Source organism: Schistocerca serialis, chromosome 7 (genome assembly GCF_023864345.2).
Source record: "Schistocerca serialis cubense isolate TAMUIC-IGC-003099 chromosome 7, iqSchSeri2.2, whole genome shotgun sequence".
In the NCBI taxonomy this organism is placed as follows: domain Eukaryota; kingdom Metazoa; phylum Arthropoda; class Insecta; order Orthoptera; family Acrididae; genus Schistocerca; species Schistocerca serialis.
Genome location: NC_064644.1, coordinates 192,311,973 through 192,334,448, shown reverse-complemented (window position 1 = coordinate 192,334,448; position 22,476 = coordinate 192,311,973). Strand labels below are relative to the sequence as shown.

Here is a 22,476-nt window from a genome sequence, read left to right as displayed (position 1 = left end):
CGTTCACCGGGCATTCGCCATACCTACACCCTGCCATCGGATCGCTACATTGTGTACCATGATTCGTCACTCCACACAACGTTTTTCCACAATCTTCAAATGTTTACGCTTCTCACACCAAGCAAGGCGTCGATTGTCATTCGCCGGCATGATGACCTCCCCATAGTACGTGCAGTGTATCCTGATACAGTTTGGAAATCCTGTATGATGGTCTGGATATATGTCTGCCTATTACACATTACGACCGTCTTCAAATGTCGGCGGTCTCTTTCACTCAAAGACGAGGTCAGAGTGTATGCTTTTCTGCTGTACGTGTCCCTTCATGTTTCCACTTCACTATCACATCGGAAACAGTGGACCTACAGGAGTGTGGAAATTTCGCGTGCACACGTATGACACAAGTGACACCCAATCACCTGACCACATTTGAAGTCCGTGAGTTCCGCGGAGCGCTCCATTCTGCTATCTCACAATGTCCAATGACTACTGAGGTCACTGATGTATTGTACCTGGCAGTAGGTGGCAGCACAATGCACCTAATATAAAAAACGTATGTTTTTGGGGGTGTCCGGATACTTTTAATCACATAGTGTATTTTACGGTCAGAGGCAACTGTCGGTCCCAGCACCAGCCGTCGATCCTCTGCAGGTCTTCCTGGATTTCGCTATGGCCCTCTGGCGCTTCAGCTAACCGTAGACAAGAGCATCGTCCGGAAACATTCTCACGGAATCTCTAGTGTTATTCACTACATCACTGCTGACAAGTAGGAACTTGAAGAGGGAAGTTACATCGCTAACTATTTTTGAAAACATCACCAACTTGATCTCATACAGGGTGTTTCAAAAGGGATATACGTATTTCGAACGCATATGTTAACTAAACTGTAAGACATGCAACTACGAAACTTTTAACAATTTTTGATTACAGACGGTCAGTATTTCCTCCGTCAGCGATACGAATAATATCACATCGAGAGTCGTATTCCTCTCATACTCGGGTAAGCATGTCCATCGCGGTTGATGTTGTAGCAGTACGAATTCGACTCTTCAATTCTTCCACTTCTGTTGCAGTGCTGGTGCCTCAACGTTGTCCTTAACGAAAACCCACAGGAAGAAATCACAGCGCCTCTAATCCGGTGAGGGTGGAGACCAGCTGAGAAGTGCTAAGTCGCCGGCTGTTTGATGACCAGTCCAAAGGCTCGGTAGATTTCGTTCGGATATTAACTCACTTGGCGACTCCAGTGTGTGTGGGGGAGGGAGGGGGAGGGGTGGGCGTAAACAGATGAGTGGGACAGCGTACAAAACACGGTGAATCTCGTGCATGTCGGTTCTGTAGGCCCAAAATTCGAATATTATGTTTGCTTACTTTCCTACTAAGGTGGAAAGTCGCTTCATCACTGAACACAATGCGTTGTGCGAAAGCGTTATCATCGTCAATAGCATTCCGAAGCTCGTCAGCAAATGCCACACGTTTGCGTCTGCGGTCACGACGTAGAACCAATAACAGCTGCAACTTGAACGGCTTCATAACCAACCGACATCTGAACACACGCCAAATTGTTGCTGTAAGCAGTTTTAACTCCCGACTGGTACGATGAGTTGATTTTATAGGACTATATTGGAAAGCGGTTTGAATTCGTGCGACATTTTCGTCAGAAACACGACAGCTGCTAGAACTCTTCTCTTTAATACAATCCTGTGTCTACAAACCAGCTGGTCCCTATCAACAACAAGACGCCGCAACAGCCAGACGTACAAAGTATCCTTCTACACGGAGTCGGCCTCTCAATAACAGCCGGCCGCGGTGGTCTAGGGGTTCTGGCGCTGCAGTCCGGAACCGCGGGACTGCTACGGTCGCAGGTTCGAATCCTGCCTCGGGCATGGGTGTGTGTGATGTCCTTAGGTTAGTTAGGTTTAAGTAGTTCTAAGTTCTAGGGGACTTATGACCTAAGATGTTAAGTCCCATAGTGCTCAGAGCCATTTGAACCATTTGAACCATCTCAATAACACCTAGCCACAATGAACTGTATTTAATATCAAATCATTTACCATTTACAATGCTAAATTACTTAACTATGTAAATTTGTAAGATGATTATAAAAATTCATTAAAACAGAGTAACGGCCGAAATATTCTTTGCTTTAATCGTGTCAGTTCTTCAGTGCAAAGAAAATAACCCAAACAACGCGATATTAATAATTAAATAGCGCTACGCTACTTCTTTAATGCCACACTCACTGATTGTATCAATCCACACAGCTTTTGTGAATCGTAAAATAGAAAGCGTTCAAAGCAAAGATATCTCTGGCACCAGCTACGTGTTAGAAACCGCGCAATTTGACACAATGAACAGAGCACTATCGCTTCTTGGTTCACAGACACTGTGACACGAACCTCTCACTCACTTCGTGGTCGGGCATCAGGCGGCAGCAATGCGCAGGAGCGAGTGACAACCTGTGCGTGTGAATGTTTAAAGGCTGTACATTCAGAAGATCGTAAATGCGTACTATCAAGATCATGGCCCAAATTTTTGCGCGGGTGCGATTGTTCATGCAAGTATATGGCAAGTGTGCCTTTTCTCCTTAAAATAATAAGTCGGTGATGTTTCCTTGAAAGATGATTGCGCGACAAAAGTGGGTTATTGTCAGAAGAAAGTAAATGTTCCACGTTTCCTTCGGACGCAGGTTCTGGTGCGTTACGGATAACAGGCGTACCTCAGTGTGCGACTGAAATGGCGCGGCAACTGGAAAACTATTCCAAAATCAAAATACGCCGATCGTTATGATTTTTGTGGGCAAAAGGTCTACGCTGCACCCGGAGTCACCGTGAAATTCTGGCGATATCTGGACCAAATGCAATGTCGCGTCCAGCAGTAGTGAAACGGTGCCAGCACCAGTGTGACTAAAGGCCCAAAGACGTGGGTGATGCTGATAGGAAAGTCCAGCTCTTGCACCAGCCTATTTCCATCTTTTCGGCAAGTTAAAAGAACATGTGAGGTAAAGAGATTTTTGCAACTATAAGGACCTTCACACAGTGGTTCTTGAGTGGCTCCACGATCAAGGAGTAGATCTCTATCGGTGAGTTATTGAATAACTGGCAGAACGTTCAGACCGTTGTTCACAGAGACTACGTGACTATGTCGAAAAATAGTGTCATGTGCGAGGGCGTGCTCAAAAGTAATGCCTAACAATATTTAATATGAAAACTCTTAAAAGCTTTTTAAGTAAAACAAAATTTATTAACATTCTATATCTTTATTCTTCTTGTCCACATACTTGTTTCTAAAGAGTCACCCTGGCTACACATTTCTCCCAATGAGCGACCAGTTTGTTGATACCATCACTATCGAATATTTGACTTTGTTGACCTCACCTCTGCTTGCACCGCTTCATCACAATCAAACTTAACTTTTGAAAACAGATGAAAATCGGCTCAGGCCAAGTCAGGATGGTAAGAAGGATGATCGACGGCAGTGAACCCAAGGCGTCGTCGGATTGTTGCATATGTCGCAGTGCTCGTTTTGGTCCGGCATTATTACGCTGATGGAAGAGGTGTTCCACGTATGGACAAACTCTTCGAATTCGTGTTTTCAGTTTTCTCAGGGTTTCGGAGTATCCTGCAAAGTTTAAGGTGGTGCCTTGATGCATGAGTTCCAAATGCACAACACGTCGAACATCTCAGAACACTGCGAGAATGACCTTGATTACTAATGGCACTGTCTTGAACTTTTTAGCTGTTGGTGATCCTTTGTGGCGGAACTCTATTGACGCTCTTTTGTTTCGGGGTCAAAATGCAAAAGAAATTTCTGACAAATGTCTGATCTCGTCTGTTTCATGTCACGAGTGAACATTCGAGGCACCCGTCGTGCATATAGTTTTCTGTACCGCAGCTCTGCAATGATGGCCTCTTGTGATATGTCACACTTACTTGAGAGCTGTGTCTGTGTTATCCGACGATTTTCTGATGAATTCACCAACCCGATTCCGGCGATTCTCGTCGGTTACCGTACGCAGACGTCCACTCCGAGCGCTGTCACACACGCAGAGGTTAACACCACAGTTTCCCTCATTATGAGCACTAACAACCCAACGTCGCACACTGCTGATGTCGATAGAATCATCACAGTACACAGCTTTCATTCTTCTGTGCATTTCAATTGGAGGCACGTTTTCCGCGGTTAGAAACTCGATTGCAGCACTTTGTTCCTCACGCACCGACATACTGTAGTTACCATGCACTCCGCCATGTTACCAGCTACGATTCGGAGTCTTCTAGCGGTAAATGGTTGCAACTTGCGTCAGCGAAGCGGGAGAGTCAACCGAGTGATATGCTTGACATCTAATGCTTCATCCGTTATCGAGAACAGAATAAAAAATTCCGAGGCATTACTTTTCAGCACGACCTCGTATCTGTGTCAACTCTGAAGTGTAGAGCGGCATTCAGTGAAAGTTACTTGGCCTGCTATAGTAACGCGTAACTTACTTTTTGAAGTCCCGTCGTACAGTGTAAATAGTAGTGGCTCTATGACACCACCTGGGGGTACTCTCGAAATTACCTTCACATTTGTTGGTTTTGTTCAGTTGAGAACGACGTGTTGAACTCCACCTTTAAGGAAGTCCTGCATCAAGTCACAAATAATGTGCGATACTCGGTAAGCTCGTGTTTTGTTCATTAAAAGAGAGTGCGGATCTGTACCCAATGCATTCCGAAAGTCAAGGATCACAGGGTCAACCTAAGCGTCTAGGTCTACTGCGCTCTGTTTCACATGGACGAACAGAACAGGCTCAGTTCAGCAAGATCCCTGTTTGCGGAATCCGTCTCGATTTTTATGGAGTAGATTTTCGTTCTTCAAACACATCACAATTCGTGACCATATAGGTAGTACAGACACCACAGGTCCCGTGGCTTGTTGTTAGCTGTTTACGAGGAGAGGGAGTGAAGCACGGCACGAACTCCCGACCCCCCACCAAGCCACCCCATGCCCGAAACACCGCGAGTCCACACACGCTCGCTTGTGTGTGCGTATTTGTGTAAATATGCCAGCGGCCTCCACCGCGCTGCGCGATTAATGCATTGTTAAAGTGCAAATCCACCTGGGCTCTCCGGTGTCTTCTCTGACATCGCTGTTCGAAAAGGGATCGCCTGCATAATTTATTTTTATTTGTTTTGCGACTTGTAACCCCATGTGTGAGCGCACGCGCGCGCGCCGTACGAAATGAATGGGTTTTGCAGCAATCGAGTGCAGGGGAGAAAGGAGAGAGATTCATCTATACAGTAATAAAAAAAGGACACACTGCAGCACTTACCATACATGCACGTCGTTAGTTCGAAATGCATACGTCCGTACATTGTGGAATCCCGTCTAGTAACGATTTTGTGAACGCTAAGCACTTAGACGCATACATTTATTAAAGCCTATTTCACTAAACGTATCTTAACACTACGCCACTGGGGAAACGCTGTATTCGCGATGTCACAACAATCTCTGCTGTAGACAGTGTAACTAAGCTCATTTAAATTATTTATTCCTTTGTTTAGTCTGGTTATTTAGTCACCTTGAAGCCCTACACTACATCAGCCTACAGGTATTTAATTTTGTAGCGTAGATGCAGAGGGTCGGCGAGACGTCTCCTACCCCTGTAATCCTTGTTTAGTATCAAATGTTATTTTGCAGGTTGGTAACTATGTTACTTGTTATCAGTCATTGGAATCAGTTGCTGGAATTTATTTCTACATGTTTCCGCAGTCAAGTTTTAATTTTTAGTCATGGCATAAGTGAGCGGTCATAGTTACACTATTGAGAAGTGCTTAGTGACAAGTGTGTGACAACACAAAGGGCAGACAATGAGACAGATTATGGAAGCATTGCAGGAAAGGTGTAATAAGACTCCAACGCGAAAGGCAACACTTATGGATTGGGAAAGACGTGCTTGTGCTTTTGCCTTTGGCACTGTTCAAGACAGGTCGCGATGCCGAAGGAAGAAGACACGAGAAGAAACATGTGCCACAGTCTCTGCTTCGATTGGACAATCGCGTATGAAGTCGACACGTGAACGTGCTTCGGAGCTCGGTATGCCGAGGACAACAATGCGAGACCACATGAAAAAAAGGCCTTAGGGTCAGACCATTTCGACCTATGTTCGCGAACGAGTTATCGGATAAAGACCGGACTGAGCGCGTTTTAGTGCCCTGTGCTTTCGTAACTCAATTTCCAAGTGCAGTGAGACGTATCAAAGTTATGTTTTCAGGCGAATGTGCCATTTAACGCAGCTCACGTGCTATAAATATTGTCGTCTGGGCCAAAGAGAATCCTAGTTACACAGTCGAGTCAGAAAGAAACTCGCCTCACATAATGATATGGGCAGCGATGACATCACATTTCCTTGGGCCGTAGTTTTTTAAAGAGACTGTGAATGGTGCAAATTATTTACATCTGTTACAATATGGTTAATGCCTCAGCTCGCGGAAGGGGGCCTCAGGGAACTCACATGTTTGCGCCGAGACGGAACGCCTTCCACTACGCTCCTGGATTAAGCGTGTTCCAAAATGAACACTTTCCAGTACGGTGGATAGGTCTTAGTTCATCAGCAACACCAGCACCCTTGAAACGGCCGTCAAGACGTCCTGACATCCCCACGTCTGACAACTCGTTGTGGGGAGTCATCTAGGCGCATGTATCTGCACCTCGTTATGCTACTAACAAAGAACTGGGCAATGTTATTGAGGATGCATTTCGCATTATAATACCGGAGATGTCAAGACGAACGTGAAGGCGTATGGAAATGTTTTTATAGCACGATGGGAAACGTACCGATATAATGGACACTGAATACGTGAGTACTTGTGTTAAAACAAATCAAATCAATTAGCATCCGATACTGAGGGATACGGGGACTCTTCGCCCACCCTGAAGATATTTTTTACATTACAAACAATGTGTAACAACCATCTTTCGAATAGCTCAGCTCTTCTTAGTTTCCTAGTTAACTTATTTTTACTTATACCCGTACATGATTGACAGCTTCGTGTGCTATCATCAATGGCTTTTGTTATTATTCTGCCTGAAAAGTTTCTGTGGCATGGTGACAACGTGTGGACGTTACTATGAATTCAAATAATTTTGTTTCTATACAAATAGCGGTGATAATCTGACATCATTTCATGTTAGCCCATGTACTTAGCTAACGTCTGTGACACACATTACATATATGAGCTACGAGATATACTACGTCTGTTTATACAGCTTATCATCTATGAACAACAAAGCTTTTTCTATATCTTTTCTTTAATTTTACATAGAAAGTCGCAAAATTATATCTCTGTTTTAGCATGTTTTGCTTAAAAGTTTCTGGTTCTCTCGTCTTGTTCATCGTTGTACCAGGAGGCAAAGACTTGCAAAGTATCATTGGCAAGGCATTTGACACTGGGGTACTACGTTGCGGATACATCAAAAATGATATAGCAAGTCATCAAGTTGCTCTTGTCAAGTGTGTGCACTATTCCATTCCGTTGTGTTTCGACCACATCATAGAAACACTCACATCTGCACTTCGATGCCGGCCGGAGTGGCCGTCTGGTTCTAGGCGCCGAGTCGAGCCGAGCGACCGCTACGGTCGCAGGTTCGAATCCTGCCGCGGGCATGGATGTGTGTGACGTTCTTAGGTTAGTTAGGTTTAAGTAGTTCTAAGTTCTAGGGGACTGATGACCATAGAAGTTAAGTCCCATAGTGCTCAGAGCTGTTTGAGCCAATGTTCACATTCGTTAACCTTCAAAGATCGACTATACAAAAACGCAGATGTTTATATATTTATGGTTTCGATGGATGGTAGAGCAGATGCATCTCGGTATTTTAAAATCCTTTTTTTTAATTAACTTTTAGCCATTCGACCTAGAATAATTCCCTTGGCAGTGTCAATTAATTATTTGGGATAGGAAGCGGACTCCGTATGGAAAATAATGATGTGCAGCGACTGTGACTACTTTTCCATACAAAGGATCTCGAAACGAAGTTATTTTAATAATGCAAACAGGAAGAACACCTCCTCCTCAATCTGTAAGGGTGCCGTTCGCTACTAGAGTAGCCATCCGCATAAATTATATCCTTCGGAAAAGCAGTTGAAGACTACTTACATTTCCTGCCAGTACAAAATACAAATCGTCTTTCTGACATACAACAGACGCGCTTGATCGGCTCCACACTACTGCAGTGTTACACGGTGGCGCATGGTTGCCGTAAAGTGTAAATAGGCGAAACTGGGACCACAAAAGAAATCGTAATTGACAATGAACGCAAGACACTTTAAAAAATGGGAAATATGCGGTTGTGGAACACCATGACTGTGACCAGCATATAACTTTTAATAAAATACCAGTGCTACTAAAAGAATGAGATGTCTACAGGAGGAAAGTCATAGAACGGTGAGCTCTCCAATAAAGAGTGTGATTTCAGTGCGAATGGACGATATCCAGCCTCTGCGCGTGACGAATAGAAGTAAATATGATGCGGGCCTTAAATGAGATATTTTTAGATGGAAAAGAGGGGGGTGGGAGTTGTTTGAACTATGGTTGTATAAGATGCTGCTAGAGTTGGGCCTGATCTAACACACATACACTCTGTTCGAATATTATGAAATACCGCGAACAAAACCATCTACTGACACACAACCAGCAGAGATTCAGAAACTGGCTCTTTAGTCCATGCCAGGTTTCTAGATTTTCAGAGGCCCTCCGATGCCGTTCCTAACAAACGGCTTCTAATCAAATAATGTGTCCGTGGAATTGTGCGACTGGATTGGTGATTTCCTCTCGGAAAATCACAGTTTGTATAATGGACTGGAAGACATCGAGTGAATCATAACTCATATCTGGCGATGCCGAAGAAGAGTTATTGGACGTCTGCCGTTTACCGTCTACTAAACTCATCAGAAGAGTAAAACTAATTGCCAAATGATTAAGATAAAATATCTCTGTACTGCGAAAAGTGGCAATTGCTCTAAATATTGGAATTTGTTAGGTCCTCCACCTGAATAAAAAGAAAAAAAAGGTAAATTTAGGTTACATTATAATACACACCAATACAAAGATTGTAGATTCAATTAAAACCGACCTAAGCATTTCAATTATGAACAAAATAAGCTGGAGAGATCATATGGGTAATGTGTGGGGAACGCGAACCAAATACTGTGTTTTGTTGGGTGAACACTTATAAGATGCAACAGGTCCACTAAAGAGACTGCCTCCACTACGTTTGTCCGTCCTCTTCTGCGGTACTGCTTTGCGGTGTGCGATCCTTACCAGATATGACATCGAAAAAGTTCAAAGAGGAGCTGCTTGTTGTGCTATCGCAAAATGGTGAGAAGAGTTTCACGGATACGATACGTGAGTTGGAGTGTCAATCATTAAAAGTAACGCGTTTTTCGCTGCGGGGAAATCTTTCCACAAAATTTCAATCACCAACTTTTTCCTCCGAATGCGACTATCAGTTACACAGAGAGATAGGACCATCGTAATAGAATGAGAGAAATCAGAGCTCGCACGGAATGACTTAGGTGTGGCACGGTGGAGATATAGTCAAAGTCGTTCTTTGAGTCCTCTGTCAGGCACTGAAGTGTGAATAGCAGAGAAGACCTGTAGGTGTAGACGTACTCCGCTTGGCTTTGGGTAAGACGTTGCCTTTTTTCCGTATTTTGAAATGAATAAAGAGACTATTGCTGGTCCGGCATAGAATTCTATAAAGACTGCCACGACACCAGAAGGGACCAGCGCCCAGCGGTCTGTTGGAAAAGTGTTCCGTTCGTTTAAGATCGCGGCCGACTAGCTCGTTACAGTGCCCGTCCTATATCATGAAATGACAACAATAATACTTCGGTACCTACACCCCCCACCTTTCGTCCTCCTCTTTTGTAGTACATGCGTAATGAGAGCCTGAGCAGTTCTTTTTTTGTATAACTCCATTTTTTTAAGATAAAGCATGGGAAAGCGTCCTTTTATATGAGAACCTGACACTGGTTTTCAACAGTGTTCAATCACTCGGAGGCACCAGCAGTCTTCTTATGAAGATACCACCCGAGAGTCGAAACTTCTTTATCCTTCCGCTACTATTAATATGACTACTACTAGTGTTGTAGCGGAAATAGCAGTGCAAGTGCCAGTGGCACGAGTAAATATTCATAACAGCTGTCGTGTAACGAGTGTGCAGGGCACGCAATGCCTCAGGAGAGGGCGTGCTCGTCTGACAGCGGTACGGTGCGGGAAATCTGCGGGTCGGCGCCGCGTGTACATGCAGATGTTATGTGGGCGCTACAGCCGCCATAACGTGTTAACAGCGGCGCGACACGGGGCCCGCGGACCTGTCACCTATTACACACACACACACACACACACACACACACACACGCACGCACGCACGCACCACCCACCTCTGGCCTTCACAACTGCCTTACCAGCAGTCCGCTGCAAACATGACATCACACCAAAAAGCTCGGCTCCCGTAGAGACCGTGAAGACAAAATTAGACTAATTACAGCACGCAGAGAGGCTTTTAAGCAGTCACTTTGACCGTGCTTCATAGCCGATTGGAGCTGGAAGAAACCCTAAAATGTGGCACCAAGTTGATAAAATGCTGTCAATAAACGAGACTGGTAGGCAAATCATTTGTGCGTATCAATTGCTTACCAAAACAGTTCCGAAGCAGATGAAGCAATCGCAATTTATGTTTATAAAAAGAAATCCACTACTGTACAACGATACTATTGATGGAAAATTGCTGGAAACTGTATCCACCGCAAAATTTCCAGGAGTAGCTATCCAGAGCGACCTTACGTGGAACGACCAATTTCGAGGGGCGTACAATATTTAACGCATTTCTTTTCTCCGCGAATTTCGGTTGAAAAAAATGCAGAATTTGTTGTGGTGGTGGAATACTTCCGCTTCAGCCCCTACAGTTTCATGAAGTACCGATTGGTGGCGGCGCTATACGTAGCTTTCAAAATGGCAACTGTAACGGAGGTGCGTTCAAGTAGAGAGCTGTCACTGAGTTTCTTTTGGCGAAAAACCTGAGCATTGTTGATATTCGTAGGTGCTTGCAGAATGTGTGCGGAGACCTGGCTGTGAGAAAAAGCACGGTGAGTCGTCCGAGGCTTCAGTCATCATCGCAACTAGGTCGCGCTAACCTGCCGCATCTCCCGCGTGCCGGCCTGCAGCACACAGCTGCTGGAACGTGCGGACACTGATAGGAGAGAGAGAGAGAGAGAGAGAGAGAGAGAGAGATCAACCCAAGAGCGGCGCGTTCCTTCACGGGATCGTTTAGTCGGCGCGAGTGTGACAGTAATGCTCAAGAAACCGTAGTGGCGGACGTTACAAGAGAGGGCTTGCGCATCAAGAAGCGGTTTGCCATGGACATTTCGAAACAGCACAACTCGCGAAATGACCACGACGAGAAAATTCGATAAATTAGACCCAATACAGAAGCTTACCGACAATCATTTTTCCCAAGCGCCATTCGCAAGTGGAACAGAGGGGGTGGGATTAGTTAATGGTACCAGAAGTAAGTTTCGTCACACACCGTTAGGTATCTTGCGGAATATGATGTAGACAAATGTAGATGTTACGTCCACCAAGTGGCTGTGCGATTATCACCGATGAGCACCACTGTTATGCATCAGCGTTTCATGAATTCGATGACATTGGTGTGATATCCTTATGAACACCTTGTGCTCTGTAATGCACCAAACCGTCTTCAGCCCCTAAAAAGCGCATCACTTGTCTGTATCGCGTCACCTTATTATCGATTTTCATGTGCTAGGAAAATGAAGAGTTTCTTACGTTGTCTGTATAGTTTTCTTATATTTTTTGTTAAAATGTTGTAGATATGTGTAACACCTAATGGTTGAAAGAAGCAGTGTCCTGTTAAGTCAGTGAGTATGCTGCGCCAATGCCGACTTCTGAATCGCGGGGTGCGTCAAAGATAACAACTACGTTGCGGCTGGCTATACGAACGTTTGCCGACGACTACTAAGAAGATACACTTATTGTTAAAGAGAGAATTAGCGTGATATGGTTGTTCCCAGAGCATGGTTATTGGCTTGTCCTTTTAGAATTTCAGTAGTAGTATCCGAGTATTGTTCGAGTAGCGAGCCTCGAGAGAGATTATCTCACGAGTGTAATGAAGATCGGCTCACATGTACGAGGGTCACTCCAAAAGAAATGCACACTTTTTTTTAAAATCCATCTTTTATTCTACGTGTCTGAAAGTTTTACAGTGTGTAGATACATCCTTTAGGAACAATATTTTCATTTCTCCACAATATTTCCATCCCTCTCAACTGCCTTATGCCATCTTGGAACCAGCGCCTGTATACCCGCACGGTAAAATTCTGGACCAACCTGTTGGAGCCACTGTTTGGCAGCGTGCACAAGGGAGTCGTCATCTTCAAACCTTGTTCCACGAAGAGTCTTTCATTTTCCCAAACAGATGGTAGTCACATGGAGCCAGGTCAGGACTGTAAGGCGGGTGTTTCAGTGTTGTCCATCCGAGTTTTGTGATCGCTTCCATGGTTTTTTGACTGACATGCGGCCGTGCATTGCCGTGCAACAGCAAAACATCCTGCTTTTGCCGATGTGGTCGAACACGACTCAGTCGAGCTTGAAGTTTCTTCAGTGTCGTCACATATGCATCAGAACTTATGGTGGTTCCACTTGGCATGATGTCCACAAGCAAGAGTCCTTCGGAATCGAAAAACACCGTAGCCATAACATTTTCAGCAGAAGTTGTGGTTTAGAATTATTTTTCCTTGGGTGAATTTGCATGATGCCACTCCATTGATTGCCTCTTCGTCTCTGGTGAAAAATGATGGAGCCATGTTTCATCATCTGTCACAATTCTTCCAAGAAATTCATATCCACCATTCTCGTACTGTTTCAAAAGTTCGCTGCATACCGTTTTTCTTGTTTCTTTGTGACCCACTGTCAACATCCTGGGACCCCACCTGGCACAAACGTTTTTTTAACGCCACCACTTACAGTTTTCTGCGCAAACACTTCCTTTCCCTATCCCAACGTAGCGTGATAATTAGTTCACTGTGATGCGTCTGTCAGCAGTCACCAATTCGTTAACTCTCTGCACATTGTCTGGAGTGTGTGCAGTACGAGGCCTGCCGCTGCGAGGACAATCCTCAATATTGCCGTGCCCGCTTTCATCATGTAACCTTCTTGCCCACCAACTAACTGTACTGCGATCGACAGCAGCAACTGCATACACCTTTTTCAACCTCTTGTGGATGTTTCTCACTGTCTCGTTTTCACAGCACAGGAATTCTATGGCAGCACGTTGCTTCTGACGAACGTCAAGTGTAGCAGCCATCTCGAAGACATGCTGTGACGGCACCACTCACGGGAACAGGTTGAACTTATTTTCAAAACAAGCGGGAAGGATGTATCTACACACTATAAAACTTTCACACATGCAGAATGAAAACTGTATTTTTACAAGAATAATGAGCATTTCTTTTGGAGTGACCCTCGAACGATACATGAATTACACTGCAATGGGGATAGAACACAAGTGTGTTGAAAGCAAATATAAGTCGTTTAGAAAGATATTTTAAGAAGATTATCGGCTGGTGTAAAAAATGGTTATATCGCCGATTTTGGTAGACTGTAGACTCACCAGGTATAGGAAAAGTTCCGATTTCTTGAAGTGTGGGATTAGCTTCTCCTATTTGCGATTAATGGTGTGGTTGAGCTGCTTAATAGCCACTCGTTTATAGGCGAACCGTGCAATATTTTTTGGGAGATTTTCCGTTGTATAGTGTATGTGAAGAGACGTGTACACGGAAAGTCGTTTAATTATTTTTTGGTTGACGATTACAGCACGCACTAAGGGATAGTAAAGTATATAGCTATGTCGTAGCGAGCTGTAGTGTGATTTATTGCGTGGAAATCTTACGTAACGTCGTTGCGTTAGTACAGACGAGTATTTCGTCACACAGATTACGTCGTTGAGTGTAGGCAAGGTTTTGAAGGACGACTTATTGTAGTATTACAACAGTGCGCGACACTGTCCGACGTTACTTTTCACCTTCGTATTGCAGTGCTGTTAGAGCTTGTTCATACAGTGTGTCTCCTACGAGTATCTAAAGGGTGGCGCAGAACGACTCCTCAAGGTAAGTAATTTCCAAATGTGGAAATGTTGTGGTAGACGTTACGTTGGCTGCGTGGGTGTTCTACGCGAATCCCAGGTGTGTTCGATAGTTTTCAAATACAGGAAACATGTTAGTCAGGGCATTGAGGAGACATTACTGCAGCGAAGAAACATGTTTAGCTGCGCAGATCCCGTTCTCTCAGCGCTCTGTAGAGGTTGCCCACAGAATCCGCTTACCCTCTATAATAACCAACATAAACCCATAAACTTAATATGAACAACAGTTCTTTAGAGGAGATCTCTCGAGATATGAAACATTCCTAATCCAAAAGATCAGTTTATGCACCGTCATAGTCAAGGTAAAGGATATTACGCCACCACGAGTCGTGCGATATTTTTCGAAGCACTGCTAGTATAACTTCTCTCACAGCATATTTCAGGTCGTCACTGGTAGTGTAATGGCTTTGTGAAACGATACCCTTGCCTGACCACGATGAAGCCCAGACGTCCCCACATGTGATAGTCACTATGGGAATACATAAATTGTAAAGGGTAAAGGGAACACCCTGTAGTAGTAGGTGCGAGTGTTGCGCCTTCGGGAAAGTGTACCTAGGAACGTATAACGTTTCCTGGTCGTAGTTTCAAACTAGTAGCCGATTCTAGAATCACATGAAGAAAGGCACACAACAGAACACCATTTTCTACAGCATTTGCTGTTGTGAGCCATGACATTGTGTTTCCGGTAGCATTTCTAAATATTACCAATTCTACATATTTAAGTTCTGTGTAATAATCGTATATTAAATTTAATAAATTATATAACATATTATACGTTATATAATATGTGGAGAATGTTGTTAATTCTTTAGTTAAAGAGATTTACGGCGAGTAAAATTCCGTATATTTTTAAAACTAGTTACATAACTTGGGGACGGTTAAGCCATTCTTTCTCGGATGTGCACCATCTTTGTATAAAAAAACGGAAGAAACTCGTCTACGATGGAACACGTGATATTTGTAAGTGAAATGGGTTTATGCTTTGTCTTGAAAACAAATTTCTGTTCTTTGTCAATATTTTCTATTTCAATTTGTTTTTAACTTGTAATAGCATTATTATAATACCCTATAAGACAAAAAGAAGACACATCACGGAGGAATTACCCGAATGAAATGGAAACCGATAGGTGTGATGTACATGAACAGACAGACAAATGATTACAGTTTCAGAAAAACTGGATACTTTATTCAAGAGAAGAAGCTTCACGAACTGAGAAAGGCAATAACGCGTTGGTCCGCCTCTAGCGCTTATGCAAACAAGTTATTCGGCTCGACATTGACAGATAAAGAGTTATTGGACGACCTCCTGAGGGATATCGTGCAAAATTGTGTCCAACTGCCGTGTTAGATCGTCAACATCCTGAGCTGGTTGGAGGGCCCTGACCACAGTGCTCCAAACGCGTTCTCAGATCCGGCGACCTTGCTGGCAAAGGTAGGGTATGCAGTGAGGTGGTACTCACGTGTGGTACTGCGCCTGCAGGAAGTTGAACTCCTCCTTGATGCGCTCGCACGTCTCCGCCACAGTGAACTTGAGTTGGCCAGGCTGCGGCGGAGGGCCCTGCGGACACAAACAGCAGCCCTTAGTAACGCCTCCTCGCTCGCCTTATTGAATTGCAGCAGCAGCAGCAGCAGTAGTCGCCAGCTGACTGCCAACGCAGCCGAGGTAGGGGTGTGCGTGCGAACTTGGCAAGTCACCGACGTTGATTTCCAATTCATCACCGTCATCTATACATCGATGGATGATAAAAGTCGACTCTAAAACGTCGATGTTAAATGATCAATATAAATACTGTCGTAAAAAGAACATAAAAACAGCTAATATTATTTTAAAATTCAGTAAAACAGTATCTATCACAACGGACGTTCATTTTATAACTTTTAATGCGATAGGGTCCGCAGCTGCGATAAATTTTTTGAATGATTTCTTGAAGCCTTCAGCTGCCATTTTATTTATTTTCTGTACGATTGTACAATTTCGGCCTTAGGCCACTTTGAAGTATTTTGCGGATGATTTTTTGGCAGCAGATTATGTTATATGCGTCGTTGCTCCTATGAGCGTGACATGATGTCATAGGAGCAACGACACATATGATACAATCTGCTAACAAAAAATCATCCGCAAAATACTTGAAAACGGCCTAAGGCCGAAATTGTACAATCGTACAGAAAATAAAGAAAATGGCAGCTGAAGGCTTCAAGAAATCATTCAAAAGATGTTCATTTTGGTTGGCAACCAGTTTCGGTCTATAATCTAAGAGCATCTTCAAGCTGTAATCACCTTGATGGAGGCTGCTGGCGGTGGACGGAGCTGGATCCGTAACAGCACGGGCGTCAACTGTTCAGAAATCGGTTGCCAATCAAAATACAGTAAACAACTTGCGATAGAGACCGTTTTACTGAATTTTAACATTTTGTACAGAACGCAGCTTACGCTCCATTGATAGAAGGCTTTGTAAAATTTTAAACCTAATTTCACATTTACTAATCAATAATTTTACAGCAATAATTAACACTGTATATCCCACAATTATATGTCTAGAGGATGTAATACGAGAGAGGGTCAATATGTAATTTGGAACCTGGGATAGACGCATCAGAGCCGCGCAGATCAGCCTGAAATTTATTTTGTTTCAACATACTCCCCCTGTTAACTTAAAACACTTATCCTTTTGTCCGACAAGGCGTTAAGAGACTGCAGCATAGAAGTCTTGTGGCAGTGTTCGCTTCTAACAAGTGATCTCTCGCGATATAACAAGTTTATTTTGTTCCTTAACTTGCTGCAACCCGCAAGACCCATCAGACATGGGGGTAGCGAAATTCCCGTAGACTGGGAAAAAATGTGCCATTACGCATAAGCATCACGGGCCAGGACCATTCTTTTTTGTGACTTTTTCTTATCCTTTGCTCAATTCCTTTATACAATTGAGCACAACGATCTCTGAAATAAATTTCTAATCACACATGGGACGAGTTTCGCTATGGACGTCCTCTGTGGACAAGGAGTCGCTCGGCTCACAAAGATGGCGTTGTCCTAAACGGGTACACACTTATAGCACCCCTGCCATCTTGATCTGACTGCAGATCATTAAACACTCGTCGTGTAATACTGTGTATCGGCTACCTTCCACGCGACATGTGTTTCCACCTTCTAGATACATATAAGCACGAAATTTAAAACGATATTCGGCAACCAGGCGTTTGCGATTTATTTATTGACTTCTGTTGGTAGTACCAATAATGATTCAGTTTTAAATAGGTTATTATTGCTCACTCCACATTTAACGCAACACGGATTTCTTCTCCATTTTTTATGCACATCATAACAGCATAAGTGTTCAAAAAGTAAAGTATCAACAACTCGCTGACATCGCTCGTCGCCGAATGGTTCAAGTGGCTCTAAGCACTATGGAACTTAAAATCTGAGGTCATCAGTCCCCTAGACTTATAACTACTTAAACCTAACTAACCTAAGGACATCACACACATCCATGCCAGAGGCAGGATTCGAACCTGCGACCGTAGCAGCAGCGCGGTTGCGTACTGAAGCGCCTAGAACCGCTCGGCCACAGCGGCCGGTTCGTCGCCGAATACGATATTCTGTATCATTTAGTTATCTCTGATGTTAACACATGAAAAGACGCAGTTACTCGAGAACTTCAAGGTTACCAACAAGTGAAAAACTTTAATATGGGTTTACTGGTTTCCTACATATATAAGCATTTATATTTGCGTCGAGCAAATGCAATCTTATGTATAATAAATGTATTTGCATAATGCAAAGTAACAACTTTCGGAATTAACAAAAAAGAAAAATTGCATCAATACGAGCATGAAAGCATGAACTGAATTCACAATGAAAAGTATAGCCAATGTTCCTGCCTTAGTTCGATCAAAAATTTTGCTATATCAAACCCCCCTCCCCCCTTCACGCCAATGGCAGCATTGGACATGTTGCAATTACACTGGTATCGTTATGATAGATGTTCACTAAACGACTTGTTCAAATGACTAAACGACTTATTCAAAGGCCTACGAAATTATTCACAGTGGTAACTCTATGCCGCTGTTCCCCGTGTTGCGCCACAGTACCGTATCACGTCGCTAGAGGCCCACTGATAAAGTGAAATGTCACACGGTAATCGATTTTCTGCATTTGACAACGCTGCATAAATCCTCAGTTGGTGGAAGTGAGTGGCAACAACGCACCATCATATGACACAGTGGTTAGCTGGTGCAGACTCTTCCAGAGCTGTCGAATAGACCTGAATGACGAAAAACAAAGTGGCTCACGCATCTCCGTGAAGCACGAAGGATCGCAAGATAAATGGGGCACCTAGTACTCGAAGACTGGGGGAAGAGAGTGGGAAAAATGAAATCAGTAATCGATCAGTTTTCAACATCTTGCAGTGCATTTTGATCTTGTCAAAGGTCGACTCCCGCTAGGATACGCGACTACCCATTCAAAAAGGGAGCAATGGAATTGTTGCGACTGTGTCACGGCGAACAAGATAATTTCTTTAGCCGCCTAATCACTGTGCTGTCTGTACCTCTATGACGTCGAAAGACAGAGGCATAACAAGCAGTGATGAACTACACTGAGATGACAAGAGTTATGGGGTACTCCTAATACCGTGTTGGATTTTCTTTTGCCCAGCGTAGTGTAGCAACTCGATGTGGCATGGACTCACCAAGTCATTGGAAGTCCCCTGCAGAAATATGAAGCCCATGTTGCCTCTATAGCCGACCATAATTGGAAAAGTGTTGCTGGCGCAGGAATTTGTGCACGATCTGACCTTTCGATTACGTTCGATGGGATTCATGCAGGCCGTAAGGGTGGCCAAATCATTCGCTCGAATTCTCCAGAACTTTCTTCAAACAAATCGTGGAAAATTGTGACCCTGTGATATTGCGCATTGTCATCCATAAAGCAGTTGGACCAGAGGACCAGTCCATTACATGTAAACAAGGCCCACACCGTTATGGGGCCGAGCGAGGTGGCGCAATGGTCAGCACAATGGGCTCGCATTCGGGAGGACGACAGTTCAAACTCGCTTCCAGCCATCCAGCTTTAGGTTTTCTGTGATTTTCCAGGCAAATGCTAGGATGGTGCTTTTGAACAAACACGGCCAGCCTCCTTCCCCATGCTTGAAACCATCCGAGCTTGTGCTCCGTCTCTAATGACCTCGATGTCGACGGGACTTTAAACTCACTTCCCTATTTACCATTATGGAGCCACCAGCAGCATCCACAGTGCCTTGCTGACAAATTGGGTCTACGGTTTCGTGGGGTCTGCGCCACAATCGAACGCTACCATCACCTCTTACCAACTAAAATTGGGACTCATCTGACAACGTCACGGTTTACCAGTCGTCTAGTATCCAACCGATACGGTCACGAGCCTAGGAGAGGCGCTGCAGACGATGTCATGCTGTTAGCAAAGACACTCGCGTCGGTCGTCCGCTGCCATAGCCTATTAACACCAAATTTCACCGCACTGTCGTATCGGATACGTTTGTCATACGTCCAGCATTGATTTCTGTGGCTCTTTCACGCAGTTTGTCTGTTAGCACGGAAAACACAAACGCCGCTGCTCTCGGTCTTCGAGTGAAGGCTGTCGGCCACTGTGTTGTCCGTGGTCAGAGGTAATTCCTGAAATGTGGTATTCTCGGCACACTGTTGACACTGTTCATCTTGAAATATTGAATTCCCAAACGATTCCCGAAATGAAATGTCCCATACGTCTAGCTCCAACTACCATTCCCCATTCAAAGTGTGGTAATTCTCATCGTGCGGCATAATTGGAATCTTTTCACGTGAATCATCTAACTACAAATGACCGCTCTGCCAGCGCACTGTCCTTTTATAACTTGTATACGGCATACTATCGCCATCTGTATACATGCATATCGTTATTCTATGACTTTTGTCACCTCAGTATAAAAGTTCCGCTGTTTACGATACGAATCAGTTCTGGCGAAATTAGCAGACAACGTTCTCACCAGAAGATGATTGCACGACGTTAAGGTGATTGCGTGACCCGACGGCAGACCCAACAAGAAAAAACAACATTTGCTTGATACATTTTTTCTTTAGTTTGCTCCTAGACGAAAAGTTACTTGGAGGCGTCAAGATAAGTGGAGCAGCCTGTATAGACGTAAGCGACGGCTAGAAGTTGGATAGCCGGACGTGTGCGAGGGAAACGGCTCCGGAGTGGAGCTCGCAGTACTCGGGCAGATGCCAGCGGCTGCAGGGGCGGCTGAAGAGGGGCAAGGGGAGGGGGCGGTCGCAGCCACAGGCAGAGCGGCGGACAGCTGCAGAAAGAGACAGAGGCGCAGGCGGCACACCTCGGCTCGCCGCTCGCGCGCCAGAGATCGATACCTGAAGAGCTGCGGGAGGCCGCACCGACATCCATCCACCTGCTGCGACAACCCCCCCTCTGCTGCCGCCCCCACACAGGCACGCTCCGGTCTCGCCAGCACACTGCCCACCGCGGACACATCCTGCTTTCTTCCACCTCCGTTACACTCTGATTTGAATTAGCCGGCGTCTGTCGTATCACCCTTAAAGTGGCGAAATGTCTTATCCACCATGCCGATGACATACTTGTCAGTATGCACACCTTGAGAATAATAATCGATAAAACTGCTCAATTTATTATGTACAAGCCTTTTCCCCGTGGCCTCGCTAGCGAATGCATTTGACACATACATTGCCCACGTTTCTCTTCCCCTTCTCTGGGTCCATCCCTCCCACCCACCCGTCTCTCTATCCACATAATCCTCCCCCTCTATCTGTACATCTTCTCCTCCACCCCCTTTCTCCAACCGTACCTTCCTACCACCTCCTTCTGCTATATCCTCCTCGCCCTCACTCGTCCATCTCCTCCTTTCCCCTCTTCCTTTTCCACCCATTCACTCCCCCTCTACACCTTCCACCTACCTTCTGTTCCCCTTCTCCCTCCCTCCACTGTTTATCTCCTTCTCCTTCCTTTTCTCTATATACCTCAGCCTCCCCCTCTCTCCGTATCCACCTCCTCTTTGGCTCTGCGCACTATGGAACTCAACATCTGAGGTCATCAGTCCCCTAGACTTAGAACTACTTAAACCTAAGGAGATCACACACATCCATGCCCGAGGCAGGATTCGACCTTCGACCGTAGCAGCAGCGCGGTTCCGGACTGGAGCGCCTAGAGCCGCTCGGCCACCGCGGCCGGCACCTCCTCTTTCTCCCTTCTCCCTGTCCATATCCTCCTGCCTGTCTCATCCTATTCCTGTCTTCCTACCCACCCCTCTCTCTGTCCATTCCATCCTGCTCGCCTTTCCCTATTCATCTCCTCCACCCCACCTCTTCTTATTCATCTGTTTCTGCCCCCTCTCACTGTCCATCCCCTCCTGCCCCCTCTCCCAATCCATTTACTCCTCCCTCATCTCTTTGCCCATCTCCTTCTCCTCTGTCTCTCTTTGTTCTCACCTCCTCCCCTTTTCTCCCAATCCATTCGCTCCCAGTCCCCTTTCTTTGCCTAATTCCCCCCCCCCCCTCTATATATGTCAATCTTCCCCAAGTTGTGCCTATCCTCATATGTAGCTCCTGCAAGGCAGTCTTCCACTACCCTATAATACAGGGTGATTCAAAAAGAATACCACAACTTTAGGAGTTTAAAACTCTGCAACGACAAAAGGCAGAGCTAAGCACTATCTGTCGGCGAATTAAGGGAGCTATAAAGTTTCATTTAGTTGTACATTTGTTCGCTTGAGGCGCTGTTGACTAGGCGTCAGCGTCAGTTGATGCTACTGTAACTGGACTACAGTATCTGGAGATGTTAGAGAATTGGCTGTTCCCTCAGCTCGAACAAGAAGCACAATAATTCATATTTCAGCAGGATGGAGCGCCACCACATTGGCACTTATCTGTCCGTAACTACCTGAACGTCAACTACCCGAGGCGATGGATCGGCCGCCAGGCAGCCCGTGACAGAGCACTTCATCACTGGCCTCCAAGAAGCCCTGATCTTACCCCCTGCGATTTTTTCTTATGGGGGTATGTTAAGGATATGGTGTTTCAGCCACCTCTGCCAGCCACCATCGATGATTTGAAACGAGAAATAACAGCAGCTATCCAAACTGTTACGCCTGATATGCTACAGAGTGTGTGGAACGAGTTGGAGTATCGGGTTGATATTGCTCGAGTGTCTGGAGGGGGCCATATTGAACATCTCTGAACTTGTTTTTGAGTGAAAAAAAACAACCTTTTTAAATACTCTTTGTAATGATGTATAACAGA

At 44.8% G+C, this 22,476-nt stretch overlaps 1 protein-coding gene across 1 annotated transcript in view; it reads right to left on the bottom strand.

Moving 5' to 3' along the window:
• The window catches only part of LOC126412196 (protein groucho), a 697,281-nt gene that overhangs the window by 284,970 nt on the left and 389,835 nt on the right, over positions 1–22,476 (bottom strand). The window contains exon 2 of the mRNA XM_050081679.1: positions 15,657–15,754. Within this exon, the coding sequence (XP_049937636.1) occupies positions 15,657–15,754 (98 nt within the window). The remainder of the gene's footprint in view (positions 1–15,656; positions 15,755–22,476) is intronic.